Source organism: Ochotona princeps, chromosome 17 (assembly GCF_030435755.1).
Source record: "Ochotona princeps isolate mOchPri1 chromosome 17, mOchPri1.hap1, whole genome shotgun sequence".
Classification (NCBI taxonomy): Eukaryota; Metazoa; Chordata; class Mammalia; order Lagomorpha; family Ochotonidae; genus Ochotona; species Ochotona princeps.
This window is the reverse complement of record NC_080848.1, coordinates 51,351,690-51,376,334: the sequence shown is the minus strand read 5'-3', so window position 1 is coordinate 51,376,334 and position 24,645 is coordinate 51,351,690. Positions and strand designations below refer to the sequence as shown.

General features: G+C 47.8%; 2 protein-coding genes across 2 annotated transcripts; one reads left to right on the top strand and one right to left on the bottom strand.

The window, feature by feature from the left end:
* Positions 1-1,139: 1,139 nt before the first annotated feature.
* LOC101531612 (protein SCO1 homolog, mitochondrial) lies at positions 1,140-13,112 on the bottom strand. Its single transcript, XM_004594890.2, has 6 exons — positions 12,540-13,112; positions 11,424-11,514; positions 9,633-9,830; positions 8,926-9,018; positions 6,746-6,861; positions 1,140-1,545 (listed from the first exon to the last, which is right to left on the bottom strand). Exons 1-6 carry the CDS (start codon positions 13,110-13,112, stop codon positions 1,411-1,413), a joined length of 1,206 nt encoding a protein of 401 aa, XP_004594947.2. The 3' UTR covers positions 1,140-1,410.
* Positions 12,889-22,964, top strand: ADPRM (ADP-ribose/CDP-alcohol diphosphatase, manganese dependent). The gene is made up of 4 exons (XM_004594889.4): positions 12,889-13,017; positions 17,772-18,388; positions 19,616-19,732; positions 22,568-22,964. Exons 2-4 carry the CDS (start codon positions 17,788-17,790, stop codon positions 22,876-22,878), a joined length of 1,029 nt encoding a protein of 342 aa, XP_004594946.2. The 5' UTR covers positions 12,889-13,017; positions 17,772-17,787; the 3' UTR covers positions 22,879-22,964.
* Positions 22,965-24,645: the final 1,681 nt, after the last annotated feature.

The window sequence follows — 24,645 nt, the reverse complement described above, 5'->3', positions numbered from 1 at the left end:
ACCACCCTCAGCTTGGGGAAAGCTACCTTCTCATCTCTTGGAAGACTAAATACATTCCATTCTGAAATACCAGGGTCGGGCTTACAACACAGAGCCTGGGGGCCACGACTCGGACTGGTAGCTGCAGGGCTCCTCGGCCAGCTTTACTTCCGCAGAAGCACTTACAGGAGGTCTAACACAACACTGATACAAGTCCAAGCCAAGGGCCGGTGCCACGTGCTGTTCAACGCAGCGGGCGGGCACACGGACTGTTTTCCAACCAGGCTGGGTCCTGGGAGTACCTGGCTCACTGACATCACCCTGGAGGAATTGGCCCTGAGACAGCGGCTCTAAGAGTAAAGTACTGACTGTCAATTCCAAGGGCCCACGCGTTCACATCAACATGCGAGCCCGTGTTCATCCCATACTCTACTTCCATCTTGTGTGAACGCTGGCTGACGCGCTGGAAGCTGGGCCGGGTTATTAACCCCCGCCCCCAAACCTGCACGGCCCCCAGACCACCGGCATCTCAGACACAAGGCACTTCTCTTAGGAATTCAGTTCTGCATCGCACCCCTGACTTCAGTGATTTCAGCTCTAGGCTGCGAAACCTACAGTGTAGCGGGAACCCTCTGGGGCACCCACTGCCACCAGCTGGTCCCTGCTCTGGGAGCCGAGTTTGGCCAGCTGAGCCCTGCCCACACTTTGCCACCAAAAGGCCAGGCTCAGCTGAGTCGCGAACTGGAGGGCACCGGTTTTATTTCACACACGGCGCAGTCCAGCAATGGCAGCGCAGCACTCAGCATCACCAACACAGTCAATCTCACCAACCACCTGAGGGGCATGTAGTTCAGCATTACATCGAAGAACCCCGGAGGAAGCAAACCAGGGCTTCCTCCAGACAGCAGGCGACTTCATCAGTCAAATCAATCCCAGCTGGCGGGAGCATGCGACGCCCCAGCGGACAGTCACAGCCATTAACAAGGAAAACCCAACGTAGGCTTCCAATTGTGCTGGTTAACGTGGAACGGCCCCGAGTGGAACCTGAGTGTCAGGAGCCTACCCGCCCTTCAGTAAATTCAGCCTCATAACCCACAGGAACAAAGCGGTGACACCAGGGCCAGGCTCCGAGGCCTTGTTCCCGAGAGGCAGGCAGGCCGGCTTCCCCGAGGTCCTCTCCCCTCGGGCTTCCCTCCAGCTTGGTCCCCCAGTGTCCCCGGCCGCCGGGGAGACCCGGCTCTCATCTTCACAGTCCCAGCAGCCTCTCTTGGTTGGACCCAAGGGTCACACACACTCCCAGTTACAGGCCTTCGCCTGGTGTGAGGGCCGCTCTGCAGTTTGTGTATTGGACATGTCGGCTCCTGCGGGAGACAAATCCGCCTGCCTCTTTCATGAGAGAACACGGCCTGTGGGGTGTGGCTGCCGGCTCGGCTAGCACTTCTTCATGTGCGCCCTCATGTGCGCGGCAATGGAGCCCGCTATCTCTCCGTTCTTCTTGTTCTGGCCAAAATAATCCAGAAACTCCCCATCTGGTCCAACCAAGTACATGATTATTGTATGATCCACCTGCAGAGAAAAGGCAGAGGGCACGTCTGAGCAGACGTTTCGGAAAACACACACTTGCGCTCATTTAGGGTGATGAAAAAAAAGCTGCGGATGAAAGAACTTCACACTGAGGCGTAAAGAGGCCTGCAGCATGACTTAGGGAGCGGCCAGAGCTTATCACGGCACATGCGCTGTGGTGGACTGTCCAGTAGGCCCTTCATGTTATGGAGATCTGCACTGGCCACTGCTCAACAAAACAGCTAGAGCTTGACTTTCCTTTTTTTTTTAAAATTTAAAAAAGATTTATTTTTACTTGAGGGACAGAGTTAGGGAGGAGGACAGGCAAAGAGAGAGAGAAATCTTCCATCCACTGGCTCACACTCCAAATGGTTGCAAAGGCTGGAGCTGGGCCAGACTAAAGCCATAAGTCAGGAGCTTCTTTTGGGCCTGCTGGGCGGACAGAGGTGCCCAAGCACTTGGGCCACCTCCTGCTCCTTTCCCAGGCACATTAGCAGGGAGCAGGTCTGGAAGTGGAGAAGCTGGGATTCAAACTGGTGTCTATATGGGATGAAGGTGCTACAGGTGGAGGCTTAGTGCGCTCTGCCATAGCACTGGCCCCAGTAGAGTTCCCCGCACAAGGTCTGCCGCCCCGCATGTCACAGTGCTTCTGAAACAGCAACAAGTTTGCACACAGCTGCTGTTCCAGAGTGAACTCCTCATCTGACTCCCCGACCACGTTACAGAGGAGGTCACTTGGAACTACGTGCTGGGACTAAGTTCCTTAGTTCTTGGCCATACTCCTTCATGTTCAACTGATGTTGCTTCACTACTTTAATTCTGTGATTACCTTCTCGGAGAAGGAACTAGAAAACTAACCGCTAGCTCAATCACATGATCTATGTTAGCACAAGATTTAGTTCTGATTTTAGTAACTCAAACAGAAACAAGAGGGGTTTTTCCCCCGGATGTCTTCCTGGCCGACTCGGGGCAGTGGCGATACACGCCCTAGGATGTGCAACAGCCGTGTTCCTGGCGAGGTTCCCGAAACACTCCCAGCTCTAACTTAAGCTTGGGTTCGTCATCAGTTTTTTCAGTTGGACACTTTCACAAAATCCAGCTTGAGGCAGGCAGCTCTGAGAGTCCCTGGGACTGGCTGCAGGCGTGACTGCCTCTGGGAGCCAGAAAGAGGCAGGAATGTGACCCCACACGCGCGCCTGCAGACGCCCCCAGCCGGCCCCAGCTCTCGTTATAGGTCTGCGAGGTTACTGGTTTTTTATATACGTACTCTCCCAAGGAGAGGCAAATGAAAAGAGCTGCTTGGCTGCCCGCACGAGCAAGGAATGCACCAGGCCGAGGGCTCCGACAGCTGCTGACGGAGCGTCCGGGGAGCTCCCTGAGGGGGCGGGACGGCCTCCCCGCGTCCCCACACTGACATGAGACCCAGGTCTCCCTGCACGGCTCCCTCCCTTGCCCCCATGTCGCCCTTTTTTTCTGTTTAACCCTACTGACAAGGCAAGAAGAGGCCTAACAATATAACTTCAGATTTCCTCCGCACTGCCTGAACTAATCGGTAAACAAAAGGCTTGTCATTACACAATCCACATTCCTCCTATTCAGTGATTATTCTGGGTTTTAAAGCCACGTTTCTCCAAAGTATTGTCTGATGCCTACATAATAATGTGCAGTGTTGTCAGGCAATACTAGCACTGACTTTTCTTTTTGTTTTGAAACATTCATTTATTTTTAGTGAAAAGTCAGATATACACAGAGGAGGAGAGACAGAGAGGAAGATCTTCCGTCCGCTGATTCACTCCCCAAGTGACCGCAACGGCCAGTGCTGAGTGACTGGAAGCCAGGAGCCAGGAGTTTCTTCTGGGTCTGCCATGTAGGAGCAGGGTCCCAAGACTTTGGGCCGTCCTCGACTGCTTTCCCAGGCCACAGGCAGGGAGCGGGATGGGAAGCGGGGCTGCTGGGATTAGATCCAGTGCCCATATGGGATCCCGGGGCGTTCAAAGTGAGGACTTTAGCCGCTAGGCTGTGCTGCCGGATCCTGACTTTACTTTCAATAGAATCCCCCTGGTTTGTCGTGCCCAGTTTACACACATCACCAGCATGCAGCATCCATTAAAGGCCAGCCGCCTGCCTTCTAAGAAAACCTGCTCTTCTCGGGTGCTTGCTCCTCCTTGCAGCTCAGCGCATCCTAACCGAAGCTTCCTGTTCCGTCCCAGGAATGAAGGTCCATGACCGAAGGAGACGCACCTCGCTCAGGGGCAGCCCAGGAAGCTCTACGTCGCCCCCTACAGGTGACTCAGTAAACAGACAGCAACCAACTCAGGGATTCTTACCAAAAGGTCAGAATCTTGCAAAGAACCCCCAAGGTAGTTAGGATGTACTGCAAAGTGCTCAAGAAGTCTCCATTGGACCTATCTGTATTTTAATTTTAACACACAAAAATGCATTATCTGTATTCTGGATAACCTACAGTGTGAGGACAACCGAGTCTCGGAACTTGAGTCTGATTTGACTGGTATCCAGCTGTCCCCCCGGACTACACTCAGGCGACCCCAACGACGCCCCTCTGCTCAGTCAGTCCAACAGTCAAGGCCAAGCACACCATCGCCATCCTCAAGGTGTTGCAAAAAGAAAACGACGGAGGGGCAGCTGACGGCACAGCTGGACGCCCACCAGCAGTCTGACTTCAGTCTTGTGTCACAGTGAGCACCACTTGGGTTTCAGGAAAGCAACCCATGTGACTTTAGCCGAATGGTCTAAATTTGTGTTGCATAAGCTGCTCAGTCTTATTGGTACAATTTTTCTTTTAGCGTCATACACAATAAAGAATGTCACCTAGTTTAGGACTGTATGAAGTCCATGGGAAATGACTACTAAAAAAACTACAGGTTTTTAGAAAAAAATTTTGCACCAATAAACATAACTTGAAAACTCCATTTTTCCACTGTTTTGAACTCTCATGCATATTTTAAAAAATTCCATTATTTATATAAATGAATAAATAAATACATGCTTATGTATTTATTATATCGGAAAGGCAGATATAGAGAGAAGCAGAACAGCAATAGGCTCCCAGTGGAGCGAGGTGAGGATTTTGTCACTAGGCTACCGCATAGGGACCACCATCATGCACCCTTCAGAGACTGACTCACCTGCCCCTGTCGGGTTAAACTCAAAACCAGAAAAACCTCTCTGCACAAAGAAGAGAAGCCTGACAATTCTGGGGACAGCACTGCAGTGTAGCACGCTAATCCTCTGCTTGTGGCATGTAGGAGGACATTGTGACCCGAAAAGGTCAGTGAGCACAGGACTACAGTTGGTTGGATAATATTTGGAGGAGAATAACCAAATGGCTACCTTTTGTATACCTTATTGGATATCATCTGCATATGTATATGAGAACACCTGGTGGAATATACAAGACAAAAGGAGTTCCAAACAAGCATTAATGGTTTTGTTGATAAGCTCAGCACTTCCTCCCTTATCCTATATGACCCTCAGAGTATAAAGTCTGATGCTACTAATAAACCTCGGCTTTTGACCATCAGTCAGGGTCCACGCGTGTTATTATCGGCTCCGTGCACCAAGTCCATCGCTGCGGGACAGCGACAGTGGCACAAGCACCCTGTACGAGCACTGGTTTAAGCCCCAGCTGCTCCACTTTCGACCCAGCTCCCTTCCAATGGCCTGGAAAAGCAGCAGAGGATGGCCCAAATTCTTGAGCCCCTGCACCTTCAGGGGAGACCTGGAAGAAGTTCCTGGCTCCCCGCTTCAGAATGGCCCAGCTCTTGCCACTGCAGCCATTTAGGGAGTAAACCAGCGGATGGAAGATCTCTCTCTCTTTCCCTCTGTGTAACTCTATTTCTAGCAAAATAAAATCAGCCTAAAACAAATTATAAAACCTTCTTCTATTCCATGACTACATCTTCTGGTCTCTACTCCCTTCCACAATGCATTTTGTTAAAGACTTATTTTTATTTGAAAGGCCGATTTACAAAGAGATGGAGAGCGAGTGAGCGAGTGTGACAGAGACCTCTCAAATGGCTACAATGGCTGAACTGAGCTGATCCAAAGCCAGGAACCAGGAACTTTTTCTGGGTTTCCCACGCGGGTGCAGGGTGCCAAGGCTTTGGGCCATTCTCCACTGCTTTCCCAGGCCACAAGCAGGGAGCTGGATGGGAAGCGAAGCAATTGGCCCAGAAACCAACGCCCATCTGGGATGCCAGTGCCATGGGTGGAGTTGAGTTATATGTCACAGCACCGCCAGCTTTGCTGCTAAAAATGGCTCTCACGATTAATCACTTTGTCCAGTCATATACTGTAGGAAAATAAAATATGACAATTGCGAGGGAAAATGAAGTAACAATTAAATATGCCAATTTTATATCTAGAAAGTGGGTGGGTGGGTAGGAATCTTATACCCACTGGTGATGTTCCGCGGGAACCACTGTGAGCAAAGGAACACAGCAACTCGGGCCTCAGCCTAAGGTGGCACCGGAAATGTGAAGACAGCTCTTCCCGAAGGGCTTCCCGAGTCCACCTTAACTCAGCGCCACGCCCTTGCCATTCCAAAGCACATTCAGCAGGGAGCTGTGCCAGGCATACAGTCGGTATGCAAAGGAATGCAGTCTTCCTTCCGGTTGCTTTCATCTTTCTCTTGCAATTCAGAATTCTCACTCAACCTATACATGCAGTTCCCAGGGCCTGGTTCTCAAAAAAGCACGTTTCTTGCATTTCCCATTTATTTTCAAGTACCTGATTTTGTATTGTCCCAGGGTTCCATGTGCCTCCAGAAAATGAACCATGAGAACAGTGAATGAGAATTCAACAAGCATCTTCTGAAAAATATCCACCCAGGGCTAGCACCGAGGCTCAGTACGTTAGGCTTTGCCTGGAGTTCTGGCAACCAGTACTGCTGCTAGCCCAAGTTCCAGCTGCTCCACTTATGACCCAGCTCCCTGCCAGTGCACTGGGAAAGCAGCAGACGGTGGCCAGGGGCTTGGGCTCCAGCGAAGCTTCTGTCTTTCAGCTTTGGTCTGACCCAGCCTGGCTACTGCAGCCTTTTGGGGGAGTAAGCCAGTGGATGGGAGATGCCTCTCTGTAACTGCCTCTCATATAAATAAATAAATCTCAAAGTACAAAAAGGAAAGAAAGAAAGAAAGAAAATATGGGAGCCACCTGCCAGCTCGGGCCCAGCGTGTTCACTTACTATGTAGTCCTCGTCCTCATCTTTGGGGCCAGGGCTGTAGTACACTCGGTATGCTCTGGCGACCTGGTCAATCGCTTCTTTGGTGCCAGTCAAGCCAACCAGCTTGGGAGAAAATTCTAAATAAGAAACAAGAAACAAGGCTGTCAGCACAAAATCAGGAGCGAGCAAGACATTCATCTCTCTTTGAAAAGCAGCTGCAAAGCAGCCACAGGGCTTTCTTGTAGTGAGTCTGCAAACATTTCACCACACACAAGGAAAAGATTCACAGAGGAAAAAGTGCACATTCTCTTCTGTCAATACTCCGAAGTCAAATTATTTTAGGATTAGTCGGTAAAGACTTAGAGGGAACATATTATAACTAGATCCACACTGGTATTTAATCTAGCTAAAATAATATTCACATGAAGTTCTGAGATGTACTGACATTTATAAAGATGATTATAAAATTAGTGTTACAGTTTTTCATCGCAACACATGAGAAACAAGCTTGCTTTACAATCAAGTTCATAACGAATCAATAGCTCTATGTTATTTGCCAGCCAACAACCTCAATGCGGTGTCGGGTTCTACTCTTTAATGCCTGACAACCAGACAACTGATACCACCACCACAAGGGCAGCTGTGTCACAGGTCAGGGCTGAGGGCAATCCAGTACTGCTGCTAAGCTTTATGAGTGAGCAGAAGTTACAAGACAACTGAATTGATCACCTACTGAAATAATAGCTTAGTTCCGAACAGCGGTCCTTTCTTCCAAAGACACAGAAGCCCATGGACTAATTCATTCTAAACTGAAGCACTGGGGCAGGAGTTTGGCTCAGCAGCTGGGACGCTGCCTGGGACACTAGCATCGCTCAACAGAGTGCCTGGTTCAAGGCCTGACTCCACTTCTGTTCCAGCTTCTTGCTAATGTGCACCCAGGGAGGAACACAAAGGTGACGGCTCAAGAACTGAGTCCCGCCTCCACCACGCGGGAGAACTGGACTTGAGTTCTAGGTTCCTGACTTCTGCTTGGCCGTCACGGTCACTGTGAGCATTCTGGGAAAACAGCAGAGGGAAATTCTGTCTCCCTGTCTTTCAGATCAAATGGAAACACAACGACAATACAACTCTGAAATTGTCCAGGCTCTGAAGAGGAAGGATGCCTTGTCTTTTCCACTAACCGTGTGCCCAAACTATTCTTTCAGCTTCAACTGCACAAGTTACTTTGATTTTCTAAATACCAACTATGATTTTGAAGACTCTCCCTAAAATACAACTAGCAATGATTACATCCTCAATAACTGTGTATGTTGCAGAAGAAATCTGCCATCAGGCTTTCGAATTGCAGTCAAGTAAGGCAAGTCAGCTGTCTACTCGTGTGGGGGGACCATGGCTTGATTAGCACATGATAATAATCACGGCCAATGTAGCTCATTTAAGCAGAAGACTGTGTGCTACACAATGAGTTTATATACACTCAGTTTTTATTGTTTTTGGAAGTAACTAGACTATGTTCAACTTTCCAATGAGTCTGCAAATTGTGAGCATAAGTTTTGCTTAAATGCATACAATAAAAACATAAACCCATGTAGCCTGGACTAGGCAAAGGTCTCTTAACATAGCAAACCAAAAGCACCATACAGAAAAGAGCAAACTATACATCTGCACCTCATCAAAACTTGAAACTATTTTAATTTTTAGGCACTGATTTCATTCATCTGAGGGGCAGAGACAAAACAGCAAATTAAAGGGGTTCCATATGCTAGCTCACTTTATGACCATTGAGGGAATCAACCGGCAAATGGTAGATTCTCTGTCTCCCTCCTTTCTCTCTATAACTCTTGCAAGTAAATAAATAAGTCTTTAATGGACGGAAGATCTTCCTTTCTGTCTCTCCTCCTCTCTGTGTATCTGACTTTACAATAAAAAATTATTTCAAACAATAAATCTTTAAAAATATAAATATTTTAGACTTTTAATACAATAATGTTTTAGACTTACACAACATCCGTTCATGAAAGCTGCTACTGACGGGCTGCTCAGTCCCAAGTCTAAGCATCTTCTTATTTGCTTGTAAAATTGGTGAGATTTTACAAATTATAAAATGTATCCTATTTCACAAGGTTGTCTAAGGCTTGGGTTGACATCTCAAAAAGTTTAAAGCGTTAAGTAAATGGAAAGTGTTATTAATAAAAACTCACCTTTCACGTAGTTGGCAACGGCTTCTTTTGTGTCCCTCTCTGGGTCAATGGTGATGAAAAGCGGAGTTAAGTTTGGCAGACTTGGGATATCATCTGGAAAAAAGTTCCAGTAAGTCAGTCGTTACAGCGTGACAGACAAGGGGAGCGTCCTTAGTTCTGCAGCAAGGTGCCGAGGGACACCTGTGGACTGCCAGCATCCTGGTGGGAGGCGAGGGGTAGGGACACCCACCCCTAGAAGGGACCCATGTACCACCTATTCTACACCTACTGATGCACAGATGTTGTCTTGGGTCACAGCACAAGGCTCTCTTACCTTTGCGTTCAATCCACTGTAGTTCTTTATTGTCCCCCATCTTTTCTTACGAGCAAGGGAAACTATAAATGAGCATGAAATCACCTGAAACAATTCACTCAAGGTGGCATCCTTCCTTCTAGCTGGGACCAACAATATCACATGCAGACCTTTCCAGAATTCCTACACTCAGCTAAGCAGTCACCAGGGAGGAGGCCACAGGGAAGGCCACAGCACAGGGGCTCACGATGACACTGGCCACACTGATACTTGATACTCAGCGACAAAACTAGCTTCCCTCGGAAAATAAGGTCACAGCCATCAAAGTCCCCAACAGGCTAAACGCTGAAAGCAGCCAAGGCAGGGAGTACATCAAGGAAGCACACGCGCGGTGGGTTAGTGAGGGCTTTCTCACCGATCTCATCCACGACTTGCATCATCTTCTCCAGTTCTTCCGGACAGACATCAGGACAATGAGTGAAACCGAAGTAGATGAGCACCCACTGGCCCAGGTAGTCCTTGTCCGTTTTGGGCTCCCCAGTGTGAGTTACGAGGGAGAACGGTCCCCCAAGCAGGGGCTTTCCGAGGCTTCGCTGCCGTTCCTTCTCCAGCTCTTAAACACAGACAAGAAAGAAAAAACAGTATATTCAAATACCCCAAAGCTGCTAAGCATTAAATAACCACGGGAAGCACAGAATGAACACTCTGTTTCAATTTTCAAAAAACTACATCTTTCCCCCACAAAAAAAAGCCCGAGACAACAAAATGATTTAAAATGCTGCAGTGTGCAGTTAAGCACTACAGGAATGTGCTAAGATCATTTCTTCCTCTTCCAGAACACAGTCCTAAGCCAATGGGTGAAGCCACGCTGCTGGTGAGCCTAGACTCGAATTAGGTACTGAGGGGGAGCCTGGCACAGGAGCTTGAGGCCAAGGGTGCCGGGCGGGTGGCTTTGACAGGAGGGGGCTACCACGATGGGACCTTCATTACATACAGGGGGCTGATGACACAGACATACTACAAAGAGACACACAGAAATACGGGAAGGGAGGAGATGAGATGGGGCTGGAGGCTGGGGAGGAACCAGAGGTACTGCTGTGGGCTCATGGTGTGCAGATCCAAGCGGGGACATTCGACAGGGACAGAAACACAGGCACCTGTCGCCTGACGGCAGTGGGCCCCGACCAGCCTCTCTAAACCGGAAACCGCGTTTTGGAGAAATGGATTCTATCAGGGTTTAAGTGAGGTGAGCCTGGAACTTTGGAAATGATGGATGACACAGACGCTTGCTGGGGGCAGTACCCGCTGACTACTTGGGCCAACTCCGAGCATCGAAACACCAAAGGTAACAGATCACAGCTCAGTGCGCTGATGGGAAGCCGTGAATCCCAGCTGACAGCAAGGAATACATTTGGTTAGACAGCAAACGGTGCCGCGCGCGCACACATACACAAACCCACATCACAAAACACCCATTTACAGAAGAGTGAGGTTTTCAGTGAGGAAGCCAGAGAAACAACTTCTTAACTAAACAATACCAATGGGATTAGGAACAGCCTGAGGAAAAACCAGGGATGGTCTGAGAAGATGCAATGAGAACGCGGCGTCCCAGCTGAGCCCGCCCACGTTGTCCCCGCCGATGGTGCGTGACCTAGATCTAGCTGAACAGATATCCCACAAACCTGAACTCACAGATGGTTCTCAAACAGTTAGGCTGTAAGCTGCCTAGCTGTCAAGAAGTCAACTAAAGACTGAGACATTTTCACAGGGGGCTAAAGGACCAAGTACAAGGGGTGGTGTGGGGTCCTTTCTGTGAAGGACAGCAGAACTCCACTTGGTGAAAACACTTGACCTTCCTGTCTGCCAGGTGTACCTCAGGGCTGCACTGCCTCGCAGTCATCTCTGGCTCGTCCAGACTGCATACTCGCCCCATCTAGTCCCTGACAGCTCTTCTGGACACAGCTATCCTAAACTGGGTCCTGGCACAGAGAAGACCCCAGGTCAAATCCAGATAAACTCTCGCGTTTCAATAATACCTCCGTGTCAATTTTTAATTTCTCAGTTTTGAGAGATGTGCCATGTTTACGTAAGAGGGTGACATTTGATGAAAGGTACCAGGCACCCCTGCGATCCTTCTCTAACCACAGTTTTAATGTAAACAACAACAGAGGTTTTCTCCGGCACTGCCTGCATGGGAGGTACTCACTCTCCGTCTTCTCTCTCTTGAAGTACTTCATCCCCGCCAGCAGAGCTCCGCCGATAGCAAACGTGACCGCCAGAGACTTCCAGGACACAGGCTACTGGGGCAGACAGGGCAAAAACCAACAATTCAGGGACACGCCAGGCTAGATCCACTACGGCAGTTTATAATAACTCACAGATACATTCGCCCTGATCTTGCTCCACATGGTCACTCTGGGGTAAGAAAACGCTCCTTCTGAGGCCGGCACAGAGACTAGCAGGCTGACCCTCCTGCCAAGTGTCACCGTGTCCTGTGACCACTGGCCCATGTTCTGGCTGCTCTGCTTACGACCTAGGAAGGCACCGGAGGATGGCTCAAGTCCTTGGGTCCCTGCATCCACGTGGGAGACCCGGAGGAAGATCATGAACTGTGGCTCAGCTCTGGCCATGGTGACCATCTGGGGAGTGACCCAGCGGCTGAAGGATGGTCCCCTCTGTCTTTCCTTCTCTGATTTGTCTTTCACATAAAAGCAAATAAATCTTTTTTTTTTTAATGCTGAGTTTCTCTGGATGCAGTTAGGTTTGGACTCCATGAAGGATAATAAAAGTATTCATTTATTTTTTTTGGCGGGGGGAGCTGTCTAGTCCGTTTCCATCCATGTGAAAAAAGCCACCCCCCCGCCAAAAAACCAAAAACAAGACTCTGTACTGCGCCATGACAGAAATCTCTAGAGCGTGGTTTCTGACCAATTGCATCCACTTCTTTGCGTTCCTTTTTATCCTGAAAATAAGCTTGCAATCGGTCACTGGGGCCCAATTCATCAACCCCCTGCAACGCCCCTACAAATCCAGCAATGAAAAACCCATTTTCCCCTCCATAACTTAGTAAAACTTATTTTGGGGGCTACAACTGAACCCTGAGAGGGATGGCATCGCATACCCCGGGGAGGGACAATGCAGAAAGCTCGGCTTTAGGAGCAGAAACGCCGCGGAGACCGTGCAGGTGCAGAAGAGACCCAGTGGGTTGACGGGGTCACCCAGGTCACACCGGGTGACAGCCTCGGGTCAAGACCCGGGAAATTCGGGGCTGACGACCGAGAGAGACCCAGGCGCGCGGGAAGGACTCCCGCCAGGCACTCACCCCAGGCTGCGAGGGCCGCGAGGGGTCCTGGCGGCCTCTGGCATCGGGTCCCGACGACCCCGGGGGTGGCGGCATGGCCGTGCCGAAGGCCCGGCTTCTCGAACAGCCTCGCGCCGGCCCCGATGCCCGCCATGTCTCTTCAGGCCACGCGCACAGCTGCCGCCGCACGACTCCCACGGCCCCGGCCGGCGGGCCCCCAAGCCCGAGGCCTCGGGGCCACGGACGCCGCAGGAGCCCGACCACCGGACCCCAGAGGAGCGCACCGGCTCGGAGAGGAAACCCCGCCATGAGCTCCGGGAACGCGCCACCTCCGATCCGCCCCCTGGCTTCCCGTCGGCGTTTCCGCTTCCTCCCCGGAAGCGGCCCGGCCGGGGATGCTCTGGCCTCTCCGCTCGATGGCTGCGCCGCGTCGGCCCGGGCCCAGCAGCATCCAAAGCTAAGGAGCCGGCGCGTGCCCGGGGGTTCTTGGCGTCTGGAGGTGGGTCCCGCATGTCCTGGGTGGTTACCGCGAGACGCGCAAGGGCTCACTGGGCATCTAGGCGGGCTGAGGGCGGATTCCAGCTCATTGGGCATCGGGGGGCCAATGAGGGGATCTCAGCTCACTGGACATCTGTGGGGTCAAGGGGGATCCCAGCTCACTGGGCATCTGTGGGTCAATAGGGAGAATCCCAGCTCCCTGGACATATGTGGGTCAAGGGGGATCCCAGCTCACTTGGCATCTAGGGGACCAATGGGGAGAATCCCAGCTCACTGGGCATCTGGGGGAGCTGAGAGGGTCCCAGCTGTGCGGCTGTGTCAGAGGCCTGGAGTCCTGGAGTTGGCCAGGGATGTCTGTGACCTTCCCAGGCTGAACAGACTGGACTGGACACTTCCCTGTCCCCTCTGTTTGTCCAGTCACTGTCATCTAGGAACTACAAGATTATTGACCCTTCACCCTCTCCTCTCCTGCCCCAGAAGAGAAGCACACCCATCAGTGGTCAGAGAGGCACAGGCCGGTTAAGGATGGCCAGAGTGCCCCGTGTTTCTCTTGATTCAAATCGCTTTATGAAGTAACCTTATTCTAAAGCATAGCACGATACCAACTTGTGTCTCATCCCTACCCTCCTGCTTTTTTTTTTTCCTGCTTTGTATTTTATTTGCTGGAGTCCCCGGTTCTGGACCATGTTTTCATTGTCTCCTCTGCCTTCTTGAACTTCGGAATTTGAAGTTTGTTGGTGGAGTGAGTTTTGGTGGACCCAAAGATAACAAAAGGCGCTTCTGCTTATTCATACAAATGGGCGCACCGAGTCAGCGTTCAGCACTTTAATTGCCCTCAGCGGCAGGTCAACCAATCTAGTACGTCACGTTGATGAAAATGTTTGATGGTTTCAGCTGTTTGTTCAATTTTACACCAAAATGATTCCTTTTTTTTTAAAATATTGTGTATGTATAAATATTTATATTACATGTATTTTAATTGGAGAGCATGCACATACTCCTATCTGTAGATTAACGTGTCTACCAAAGCTTTTTGTAAAGTTTTCGTATTAGGCTCCTATGACATGAAATAGATAAGTCGTCTCTAAAACAGCTCCTGGCTCCAAGTGGGTATTTTATATGTCACATAAATTGCTGATAATACTTTTAAGCCCAATTTGATCTACTGTTGAAATGTTGTCATTGTAAGTTGCTTTTATGTGCTGCCCAGTATAAAACTAGCACTATTATTGCCACTCTAGTTTTTTAAAATATTTATTTATTTATTTATTTTTTATATTGGAAAGGCAGATTTTACAGAGAGAAGGGAAGAAGGGAAGATCTTCTGTGTGCTGGTTCACTCCCCAAATGGCCACAACAACCAGAGCTGATCCAAAGCCAGGAGCCAGGAGCCAGGAGCTTGTTCTGGGTCTCCCATGTGGGTGTAGGGTCCCAAGGCTTTGGGCCATCCTCAACTGTTTTCCCAGGTCACAAACAGGGAGCTGGATGGGAAGTGGAGCAGCCAGGATATGAACCGGTGCCCATATGGGATCCTGTTGCTTGCAGGTGGAGGATTATGAGCCATTGCATTGGCCCTTGTGGCTACTCTTAAACCCCCAAAGTCACCAAATGAATGTTTTCTTCCCTCCTTTCCCTCTCTCTCTCCCTCCCTCCCTTCCTTTTGTCCAGTTTAGGTTTCTTTCCTTGAGATAGACAGGAGGTGGACACTATCCTGTGATACCTATTCTGTCAGCAGTGAGAAGGCTGATGAGCTTTTGTGTCTGACCTAGCCGAAGGCCAGTCTCCAGGGCGGCTAGGCTGTTTCAGAACCTCCTGGCACTGTGACAATTTTGCTGCCTCCATTTCCACTCCTTCCTCTCAAACCTTTCCTGTCGCCTTCAAGTTGTTTTTCTCTAGCATGTTCTCTGCTCATACCATTTTGCTCACGTGTCACCTTCCTGAGACACTTTGGACGCTGGTTCTGAGCTGCTGGGACCACTGTCTGTCAAGACAAAAGCTTTACTGATGTGCAGGCAGCGTTGCCTCCCCACTGTCGTCCTGTTTGAACCGCAGTTTGCAGGAAGCGTGCTTTCCTGTCTGGGGCAGCCTTCTGCTCGTCAGACGGCCGAGGGCATTCCACGGGGAACTTGAGCCTTCTGCCAGTACTACTTTACTTAAATACTACCGAAGCATTTTTGGTATATGTATGTAATTATTTTCTTCCTTGTGAAAAACCTCTTATGCCTAAGGAGAGTTTCACAAAGTTCTATTTATCCTGAGATTGTAGATTTACCGTGAGGTTGTGTAGGCATTTTGAGAGAAAAGATTGGAGGATTTTCCACATTATGCTGTTCTGTTAAAAAAAAAGTTGCTGTCATTTCAGTTATCTGGAGACTCAGCAGACATGTATTTTCACATCAAAAAGTTGGAAGTGATTTTCTTAAGATGCACATAGTGCTTTGTGACTTCAGTTTGCAAAGAAGTTGGCTGTGTGTTAGAACTCAAGTTGGTTCAGATCACCTAATGTTTTCTAATATAGCTTTTCTAATTTTATAATAAAATGATGCTTCATATTAATATATTGACCATTAATATAATATTTTTAATACTTTTCCAAATTTTCTAATGTTAATACCTAGTGTTATTTTTCCATAGGAAAAGGTGGGAATTTAAATCAGTCTAGGTCTTAAATCTCCAAGTTCTTAGGAGTTTGTCATAGTAACTCTTCAGTTACAACACAGATGACCCAGAACGTTTTAATGGTTGCAGGCACAACTTTCAGGACAAAGCTCATTGAAAACTTACTACTGTTCTCCTCCTTACTTCTTTAGATCATTTTTAGGTATTTGTTTTCAGCTTGGCAGTTGCCACACATTGGCTTTTGTTGCAGGCAACTGTCTCGTATGGCTGGTGCTAGGGTTACAAGCCTACCCTTACCTGGCTGGGAAGAAACAGGGCTTTGCGAGGTCAGGCCTGCCATCTCCTGTCTGCCCATCCGAAGGAACCTAGAGTAGGGAATTGGGTAGATGCCTAAAGGAAAATTGGGATGCTGTTACGCAAAGAACAGGAAATGAAAGCTGGCTGGGCAAAAATAACAGCTGTGTACCGGAGAGAAGATCAAATTAACTGGGACTAAATCCGCCCCTCGGGGGTCTGTGGTACATATTACCACCCAAGAGGCTCCATGTCTAAAGATGAAAAACAAACAAGCTTGTTTGGCAGAGGATGAGAGCAGGCCCAGAAATAGTTTTCTCTTAGCGTCAGTAAAAACGTACATGTGATGTGCTTGCCAAATTGTCTTCTGATTTGATTCTCTTAGTCTTTTTATGCTTGCAATTGTGAATATTTGGAAGTTGACAAAATTAGAGAGGTTGAGCTGCTGTGGATGAGTTTTTGCCTCTGTTATAATCTTAGATGAGTTCTCTGAATTTAATTTTAGGTTTGTTGAGATCACAACCTCTCCTTTGCATATATAGAGGTGCGATGGGGAGAGAGGTTCACGTGTCTGCAGAGGGTAACATGGCAGCTCTGGAGATGGGGTGGGCACCTCATCAGCGACCCAGAGTCTGAAAGCAATATGGGAAAATCAAATGTAGTATTCAGAAACGGCTAGGTTTTACTAAATTCAGATACCACAGTAATAATTTATTACTGTGCTATTTGTAACAAAGATAGATATCATTTAGGATCCTGACCTTTGGGTTTAGTTGTAAATGTTCATGTTCTTGGAGCTTTCAAGAACTCATAAACTTAGGTTATAAGTAATTTAATAATAGATTTTTTTCTAGTTTAAATCTCTTAGCGATAGAGAGGGTGGAGACTATGAGTCCAACAAAGAGATGACATTTTCTGTTTTGGTTGAGGGAGAAGGAGTTAATTTAAAAAAAAAAAAAAAATAGAACCTGGTTCAAATTAGAACCCAAGTATTAACAATCAGTGCTCATAGATATCATAAGCATATCAGTGAATAGTTTTTGAATTGAGTGAGTTTTTTTGGTTTGTTTAACATTATTTCTCTTTTTGCATCTTGACTGACTCCCCTGTCACCTGCAGATAGGAACTGTGAGAAACATTACAGGTGATTTATCCACTGGAAAAGAAAAGATCCACAGTGGAAATCAGAAACAAGTGTGATGCGTTACTGTCCCAAAAAAGGGAAAAAGAATTCTTGGATTCTGATAAAACTATTTGATGTTTCTAGGAGAGGATATGTATGGGTACTTAAAATAAGTATGAATTTCTTAAAAATAAGAAATTATTTTATATTGAGCTTGATGTTACCGAATTTCAGTATCTTAAGACCATATGTTCACCTTTTTTCTATTCTAACCTGTCCAGTGAATTAACTGCTAAGTTGAATTTTGTGTTTTTATTATTTTCTTTATATAAAATTAACAGACCTTCATTGTGGGGTAGCTGGTTAAGCTGCTGCCTGCAACCCTGGCATTCTACATGGGCATCAGTTCAAGTCTCAGCTGCTCCACTTCCCATCCAACTCCCTGGTAACTCACCTGGGAAAGCAGCAGAGGATGGCTGAAGTGCTTAGGCCCCTGGGAGATCCAGAAGAAGCTCCTGACTCCTGGTTTCAGCCTGGTCCAGCCTGGCTGTTGCGGCCGTTTGGAGGGTAAACTAGCAGATGGAGGATCCGTCTTTGTGTTTCTCTCTCTGTATAGCTCTTCCTTTCAAATAAATAGAAATTTTTTTTTCTAAAAAATTACTTCGAAAACTAAGATATTTACAACTTAGATTATTTGTTTATTTATTTGCTTTATTTAGGAACTGATTTGGAGATATGGATAATAAGGCAAATCCTGGAGCTTTGGGTGAACGTTCCGATTATCTCTTCTCCTTTGGAGTCATAGCAGATATTCAGTATGCTAACTTGGAAGACGGCTATAACTTCCAGGGCAACAGGCGGCGGTACTACAGGCAGAGCCTTCTTCATCTACAGGATGCCATTCAAGAGTGGAATAACGCACGCGTCAGCCCTTCCTGCGTCCTTCAGCTTGGAGATGTCATTGATGGCTACAACGCACAGTACAGAACATCAGAAAAGTCCCTGGAACGTGTCATGAACATATTTGAGACCCTGAAAGTCCCAGTGCATCACACATGGGGAAATCATGAATTCTACAACTTCAGCAGAGACTTTCTGACACACTCAAAACTCAACTCGAAGTTTCTCGAAGATCAGATTGCACACCATCCCAAGACTGTACCATCGGAGGATTACTATGCATATCATTTTGCGCCATTCCCTAAGTTCCGGTTCATTTTACTCGATTCTTATGACTTAAGCATCCTGGGCGTGGACCAGTCTTCCCCGAAATACCAGCAGAGTATGAAGATGCTGCAGGACCACAATCCCAATGCGGAATTGAATAGCCCTCAAGGTGAATTATTCCTTTGAGCTGAGAATCTAATACATTGTGTTTAAATTCTTCAGCTACCTTTTATTCAGCAGGAAGATGGACGATTAAGGTAAAAGTATACCATCGCTGTTACTCAGGGTCAGACTTTCTCACAGGCCTGATGTCACATAGCTTGGTGATAGTTGTCTCAAGATTCATTTATTTTTTATTTTTTTTTTTAAAGATTTATTCATTTTATTACAGCCAGATATACACAGAGGAGGAGAGACAGAGAGGAAGATCTTCCATCTGATGATTCACTCCCCAAGTGAGCCGCAACGGGCCAATGCGCGCCGATCCGAAGCTGGGAACCTGGAACCTCTTCCAGGTCTCCCATGCGGGTGCAGGGTCCCAATGCATTGGGCCGTCCTCGACTGCTTTCCCAGGCCACAAGCAGGGAGCTGGATGTGAAGTGGAGCTGCCGGGATTAGAACCAGTGCCCATATGGGATCCCGGGGCTTTCAAGGCAAGGACTTTAGCCGCTAGGCTACGCCACCGGGCCCTCAAGATTCATTTATTAAGCCGATCCTTGAATGCTTGTTCTGGGCTGGGCGTGTTCCATGGGGGCTCCATGCAGAGCTGTTAACCTAGCTGACAGTGGCACTTTATTTTAGTGGATGGAACAAGGGACCAAAAGAAGTTACTTGGGCAGGATAGACGAGGGAAAGAGAAACCAAATAATTTCCATAGTGGTGAATCCAGGAAAATAGAGGCTGATGCTACGCAGTGTTGCAGAAACAGACCAGGAGTACTAATTTAGAACAGGTGGATCAGCGCAAACCTCCTCAGGGAGAAAGTCACTTAAGGGAGACCAGGGGACTCCTTGGGGAGAATGGAGGCTGGTGATTAGCAGATGGGTGGGAAGAACGGATGGCTAAGGTGCCAGGCAGGTGGCACAGAACTCTAGCATTCTTGCCAGCAGGGTAGAGGGTGATACAGGGGAGTAGACAGGTACGAGAATGTGGCTGGCTGCTCAGTGGACATGGGATGGAATGTGTTTTTAGTGACTTAGCAGATGGATGTCACATCCAGGAGTCAGACACAGTGTGAATTCCTGATATATTCATTGTTCTCTAGTTCAAGTTGATTGCTGCTCCTCAAATCCTTCCAAAGGGAAGAACAAGTATCCTGCTATTAGTGAAATTTGAATGCCCTAAGGAGAGGGAGGGACAAGACATTTAATGGATCTAACTTACTGAATTCATTCAGGACTTTCTGAGCCCCAGTTTGTGCAGTTTAATGGAGGATTCAGTCAGGAACAGCTGGACTGGCTGAACGAAGTGCTCACCTTCTCTGACACGAACCAGGAAAAAGTGGTGCTCGTGAGTAAGTATCCGACATGTTTCTCTGTTGATGTACGCTAGCGTTGTAGAGACTGAAAGCTTTCTAGCAACCTTCCTTATACAAAACAGATGCTTAACTTCAAATGTGATTTTTTAAGTTTTTTGGGGAAAATACTTGAATATAACGTTCATGCTTTGGTGTGAATCGGGAAAGAATCTTAAAATACACAGAAACATCTTCACCTGTTGGGCTTGTGACTTGTTGGCTCATTTCCAAGGCAGACGGTCCATAAATGGGCTCTGTGTTTGTAGTAAGAGGCAGCGCCCCCATCTGTTGGTTCACAGCCAAAGCTGGTGGCTTGGGAGTTAAAGGAAGGCTCCCTTCAACCTGGACCGCCTCACTGGCCTCTTAACTGCAAAGCCAAACACCTGCTCCTCTGTGGCAAATTTTGGATAAGAAGTTCAGTCCCACTCTCTGGTTGAGGAGCCCTGACTGTCAGGGAAGTGGCCACTAGAGGTGACTGCTGCCCAGGTGAAGCAAAGCTGGTGTGATCAGGGGTCGGGGGGTCGCAGCTGCAGCTGGCAGTGGGCATGTTCGGTTCTCTGAGTCAGCCACACAAGGATGTTAGATTCATATCATTTCCACTTAACGTCATTGTTCATTCCTGCATCGCCATCTGAGGTTATAGCAGTGTAGAGGTACATGAAACACCTGTGTGCACACATGTACCCACACACACAGAAGAAGAGCCAAGTTTGGATTTACCATGTGTGGCTGTTGGACTTGGTTTGGGGACTGAGATCCAGCCCTTGTTTGAGAATCAGTGTGGCACAATAGATGAGACTGGGAGAGCTGCCACCTGGCTTCAAGTTCTGTTATCCCTGCGGCCCAGCACGGATGCTGGAATGCGGAAGTGTCGCTTTTGTTGTATTGTATCAGATGAAATTATAGATGGGAAAATTTTTTTGAAACTAGTAGTCTGATGTGGAAAACTATATTCCCATCTGTAAGTATAGCTTATATTGGCTAGTCTTCCATTGGCCAGCTGTCACTTGGGAAGGTTAAGGTGCCCTCCGGAGTTAACTGTTATTGGAAGTGAAACGTAAGATTTTGCGTAACTGCTTGGTGAATGTCGGCTTCTTAGTTTTCCACTGTCAGCCTGTAGCTCTTGGAGAGCCCTGGAACCAAAAGGGGTGTAGAAATTATCCAGCCACCCCTTTTAATCTGAGAGAGATGACAAAATCTAGGCTGGAATCTGTGTTTATATCCCAGTCTCTGCTCTGCTGTGTTCCTGCCGTTTCCTTTAGCTGATGGAACTACACTTGGGTTCTTCAATAACCTCTGGAATTTTTTTTTTCTGCCTCTTGCAGTAAATTTGGAAACTAGAGAAGCCTCAGGCTTTCTTTAGTAGACCCTTAAAGTGGAAAAGAAACAGTTTTTGGTTATTTTTTGGTCTGCTTTTAACTTTCGCTGTGGCTGCTCCAGGGTAGTATGGTGTGCTCTGAGCTTTGGCCCTGCGGCTGGCTGACCGGCTGCGGCAGCGGAGGCTGCAGGATACAGGGCCTTGTGTAGAGGGCCGCGGCTGGGGGTGTCAGACATTAGCGGGGATGTTGAGTGGGCAGTTCAGAGACCTGGGCGAGATGTATGAGCGTGGAAGTTGGAAGAATAGAAAAAAATGGGTAAATCACTTGATGATCTCCAGGGTCATAGGTGTGGTTAGCGAAGTCCCAGGTCACAAAGGCTTGTGGTCACATGATGTCAGGGAAGTGAGAAGCCAGAGAAGGAGACTGACAACTGACGGCCCTTGAGGTTGGAGGAAAACGAGCAACACACCACCCAGGAAGCGGGGGCGTCCCAGGGGTCAAGTCCTTCCAGAAGGGAGGAACTAATGGGGTCAGACACCTCAGGGACTTGGCAGGTGTTTTAAAACCTAATGCTCTCAGATGTAGCCCTTATCATAGCTTGAAGGGTGTTATGTGTGTGTGAGAGAGAGAGAGAGAGAAGAAAAAACATACATTCCTTTTGTGCTTTACGGATCTGTTAACCTCCTGCCTCTTTTTTCCCCTTTAAGTCTCCTAACATATTAAAAACAGGTTTTAGGCAGAGGTGTGTTTAAGTTTCAGAACTAACTGGAGAAAGAGTGACTTGTTAGGAAAGAACAAAGAGCTGTGAGCTCTGGTACCAGGACATCGAGTAAACTCTGTGGCCTGATGGCTGAAATGAGCTCTTTGCTACATTGGCATCCAAATGCTCCTGGCTCTGCTTGCACGTGATGCCCCTGGGACCCAGTCTGGTCCTTCCCCGCTTCTGTCAGCTTTCTCACCTGGCAAGTGCATATGGCCACTTTGATCTCATAAGTATGTTTAAAGTCCCATGAATCAGCTCTGAGGCATTGAGTGTTTATGTAAATGACACATAACCCATGGCCTGTCCCTGAACTGTTCTTTGATTTAGTCTTGCGTCTTGCTCTAGGTATAACATTCCTTTTTAAGGAGGTCAGTGAACTTGCATCCCAGCAGAGCATCCACCTGATTTCTGGCCACCTTGGCAGACTGCCCTACAGCGATTGCCCTTGATCTGTGTGGTGTTTATGCGACCTGAGACTCACTAGGCCTCAGAGATTTCGGAGTTTTCCCTCTCCCACCTCACATGTGAACTCTCTTAGCCATCTTTCTGTGCGGAGCCATGAATGGAATTCTTCCTGTATCGTTGATTCTCTGTGCTCTCATTCGTTGGGATGGTGAGGTAGGAAGACACACATGTATGTATATATATATATATATATATTTTTTTTTTCCTCTGCTCTAGCTTTTAGCAATTACATGTATGGAAGAGCTATTTCTTTATTACCTGACAAGTCTTTTCTTTTGCTCACAGGCCATCTTCCCATTTACCCAGAGGCCTCAGACAGCGTGTGCCTGGCCTGGAACTACAGAGATGCTCTGAGAGTTATCTGGTCCCACCAGTGTGTAGTGTGCTTCTTTGCCGGTCACACTCATGACGGCGGCTACGCCAGGGACCCCTGTGGCGTGCACCACGTCAACCTGGAGGGCGTTATCGAGACGGCTCCCGACAGCCAAGCGTTCGGCACCGTCTATGTCTATCCCGACAGAATGATGTTGAAGGGGCGAGGCAGAGTTCCAGACAGAGTTCTGAATTACAACCAGCAGAAAGCTTTACTCTTTTAGTCCTGTCCGTTACGTTCACCATGCTAGAAGGAGAATGACTTCGCTTTGTGTTTACTCCCCCAGCACAAGGAAAAACAAAAATAAAAACGATCAACACTGTTGTTCAGTGTTCTGCTTGTAAAACAAGATGTGTTCATGGTTTTAACGTGCATTTTTGGATAATATATCCAATGTTAAAAGTTAGAAACAAAAGAAGCCAGGGAGGAGTTGGGTCAGGCATAGGGTTCTCACAAGCTTAGCCATCCCTGAAGTTTTGTTTTGTTTCTATTCAATAACATATCTTGGGTTAACTTAAAATTAAAAAACAACAACAACAAAACAAACCCTCAGATAACTAAATTATTTACCCTAGTATGTGAATGAGTCTTACACTGTTACCAGATTGTATTCCTATTTTGTAAACACAAGCCATCCACAGTTACGCATAAGTGTGAGCCTCTGTGTGTCAGAAGGGGGCCCAAGAAGTCACGTAGTCCTCTTGTGAGTCTAACCAGAGGCAGAGGCAGACCAAGTGCACACACAGATATATAGCTGCTAGTTTGCTCTGGGGACGGGCATCAGCCAGTGCTCCAAGAGGCCCTGATAGGCAAATGAGATGTGTTTAACTCAGTTACCGTGTATACCTAGACCCAACTGAAGGAGCACTCGATGGCAAATGGGGCATTCTCCAGTCAAAGCCTAAGAAACAGAAATACTAGTCTATTTAAGTGTGCCTGTTGAATACCTAGGCCCTATAGGGATATAAAAGTGCAGTGACTAAGGCTGCTATAATGAATTATCATGAAGTTGGTGCCTTACAACAGGATGCTTTTGTTCTTAGTGGTGCTGGGGACCTGAAATAATTTTCACTGGGCAGAAACCAAGGTGCCGGAAGGACTCCTTTTCCTTACTGTTCCCAGCTGCACCTGAGTTTGCCTCGGCTCGTGGCCAGCATCCTCAGCATCCTCAGTGTCTGAGATGTTGTCACTTTCACGTCATCAAACATCCGTTTTCATTTGATGAAGACATTTGTAATGACATGTAGGGCCCACCTGGGTTATCCAAATGGTTTCCCCATCTCGGATCCTTCATCATGTCTGAGGCATGCCTTGCCATCTAAGTGCCACTCAGGTTCCAAGGATTAGGACCTGGCTGGCTGTGGAGGTGACCAGGAACGTGCTCCGGCATTCACAAATTACCATGAGACAGACATTTATAGAAGGCAGAATGTGCAACCACAAGGTCTGGGGGACCTGCAGAGGAGTTGAATTTTGTAAGACGTGATTAGAGATAACATGAAAAAGGAAAACCAGTTGAATCGGTGAACGAGGGCATTGGAGGTAGAATGGCTGAAGCAGAGGCATCCAGGGATATTCTAACAGGTATACCAAGTAATGCTACCAGGGTTCACCAGCGTGCTGGAGGTCTGGCAAGAAACAGAGGAGAGAAGGGCACAAGTGTGTTAGAATGCTTGAGACGTGAGTCAGGAGCTCCTGTTGTCACAGACTGAGGAGCTCCCATCAGGTGAGCAGGTGTGTGTGTCTGGACAGTGAGGGGTGGGACGTAGAAGAGGATCATTGGAGGCAGAAAGGTTGTGCAGTGAGGAAGGCAGATTGCTGGGGCGGGGGAAGGTAGACATTACAGCTTAGTACACTACTGAAGTTGGAAAGCCAAGTTTAAAAGACTGTTCAGAAAGACAGTACTCCACCAAAAGTTAGTGCCTTTTATATGCCTAGCCGGGGGTGCAGAGCGTGCTGTGAATATTCACAGGATTCCCTGATGGGGACA

Bases quoted from the DNA above. Each gene is read 5' to 3' on its own strand.
- LOC101531612 (XM_004594890.2), bottom strand. From the start codon at position 13,112: ATGCCCAATGAGCTGGAATCCGCCCTCAGCCCGCCTAGATGCCCAGTG. The intron at 9,831-11,423 runs GTGAGTACCTCC...TCTGTGTTTAAG, and splicing joins CAAGAGAGAGAAGACGGAGA to AGCTGGAGAAGGAACGGCAG. The intron at 1,546-6,745 runs GTAAGTGAACAC...TTTTCTCTGCAG, and splicing joins ATGAGGACGAGGACTACATA to GTGGATCATACAATAATCAT.
- ADPRM (XM_004594889.4), top strand. From the start codon at position 17,788: ATGGATAATAAGGCAAATCCTGGAGCTTTGGGTGAACGTTCCGATTAT. The intron at 18,389-19,615 runs GTGAATTATTCC...GAATTCATTCAG, and splicing joins GGAATTGAATAGCCCTCAAG to GACTTTCTGAGCCCCAGTTT. The intron at 19,733-22,567 runs GTAAGTATCCGA...TTTTGCTCACAG, and splicing joins GGAAAAAGTGGTGCTCGTGA to GCCATCTTCCCATTTACCCA.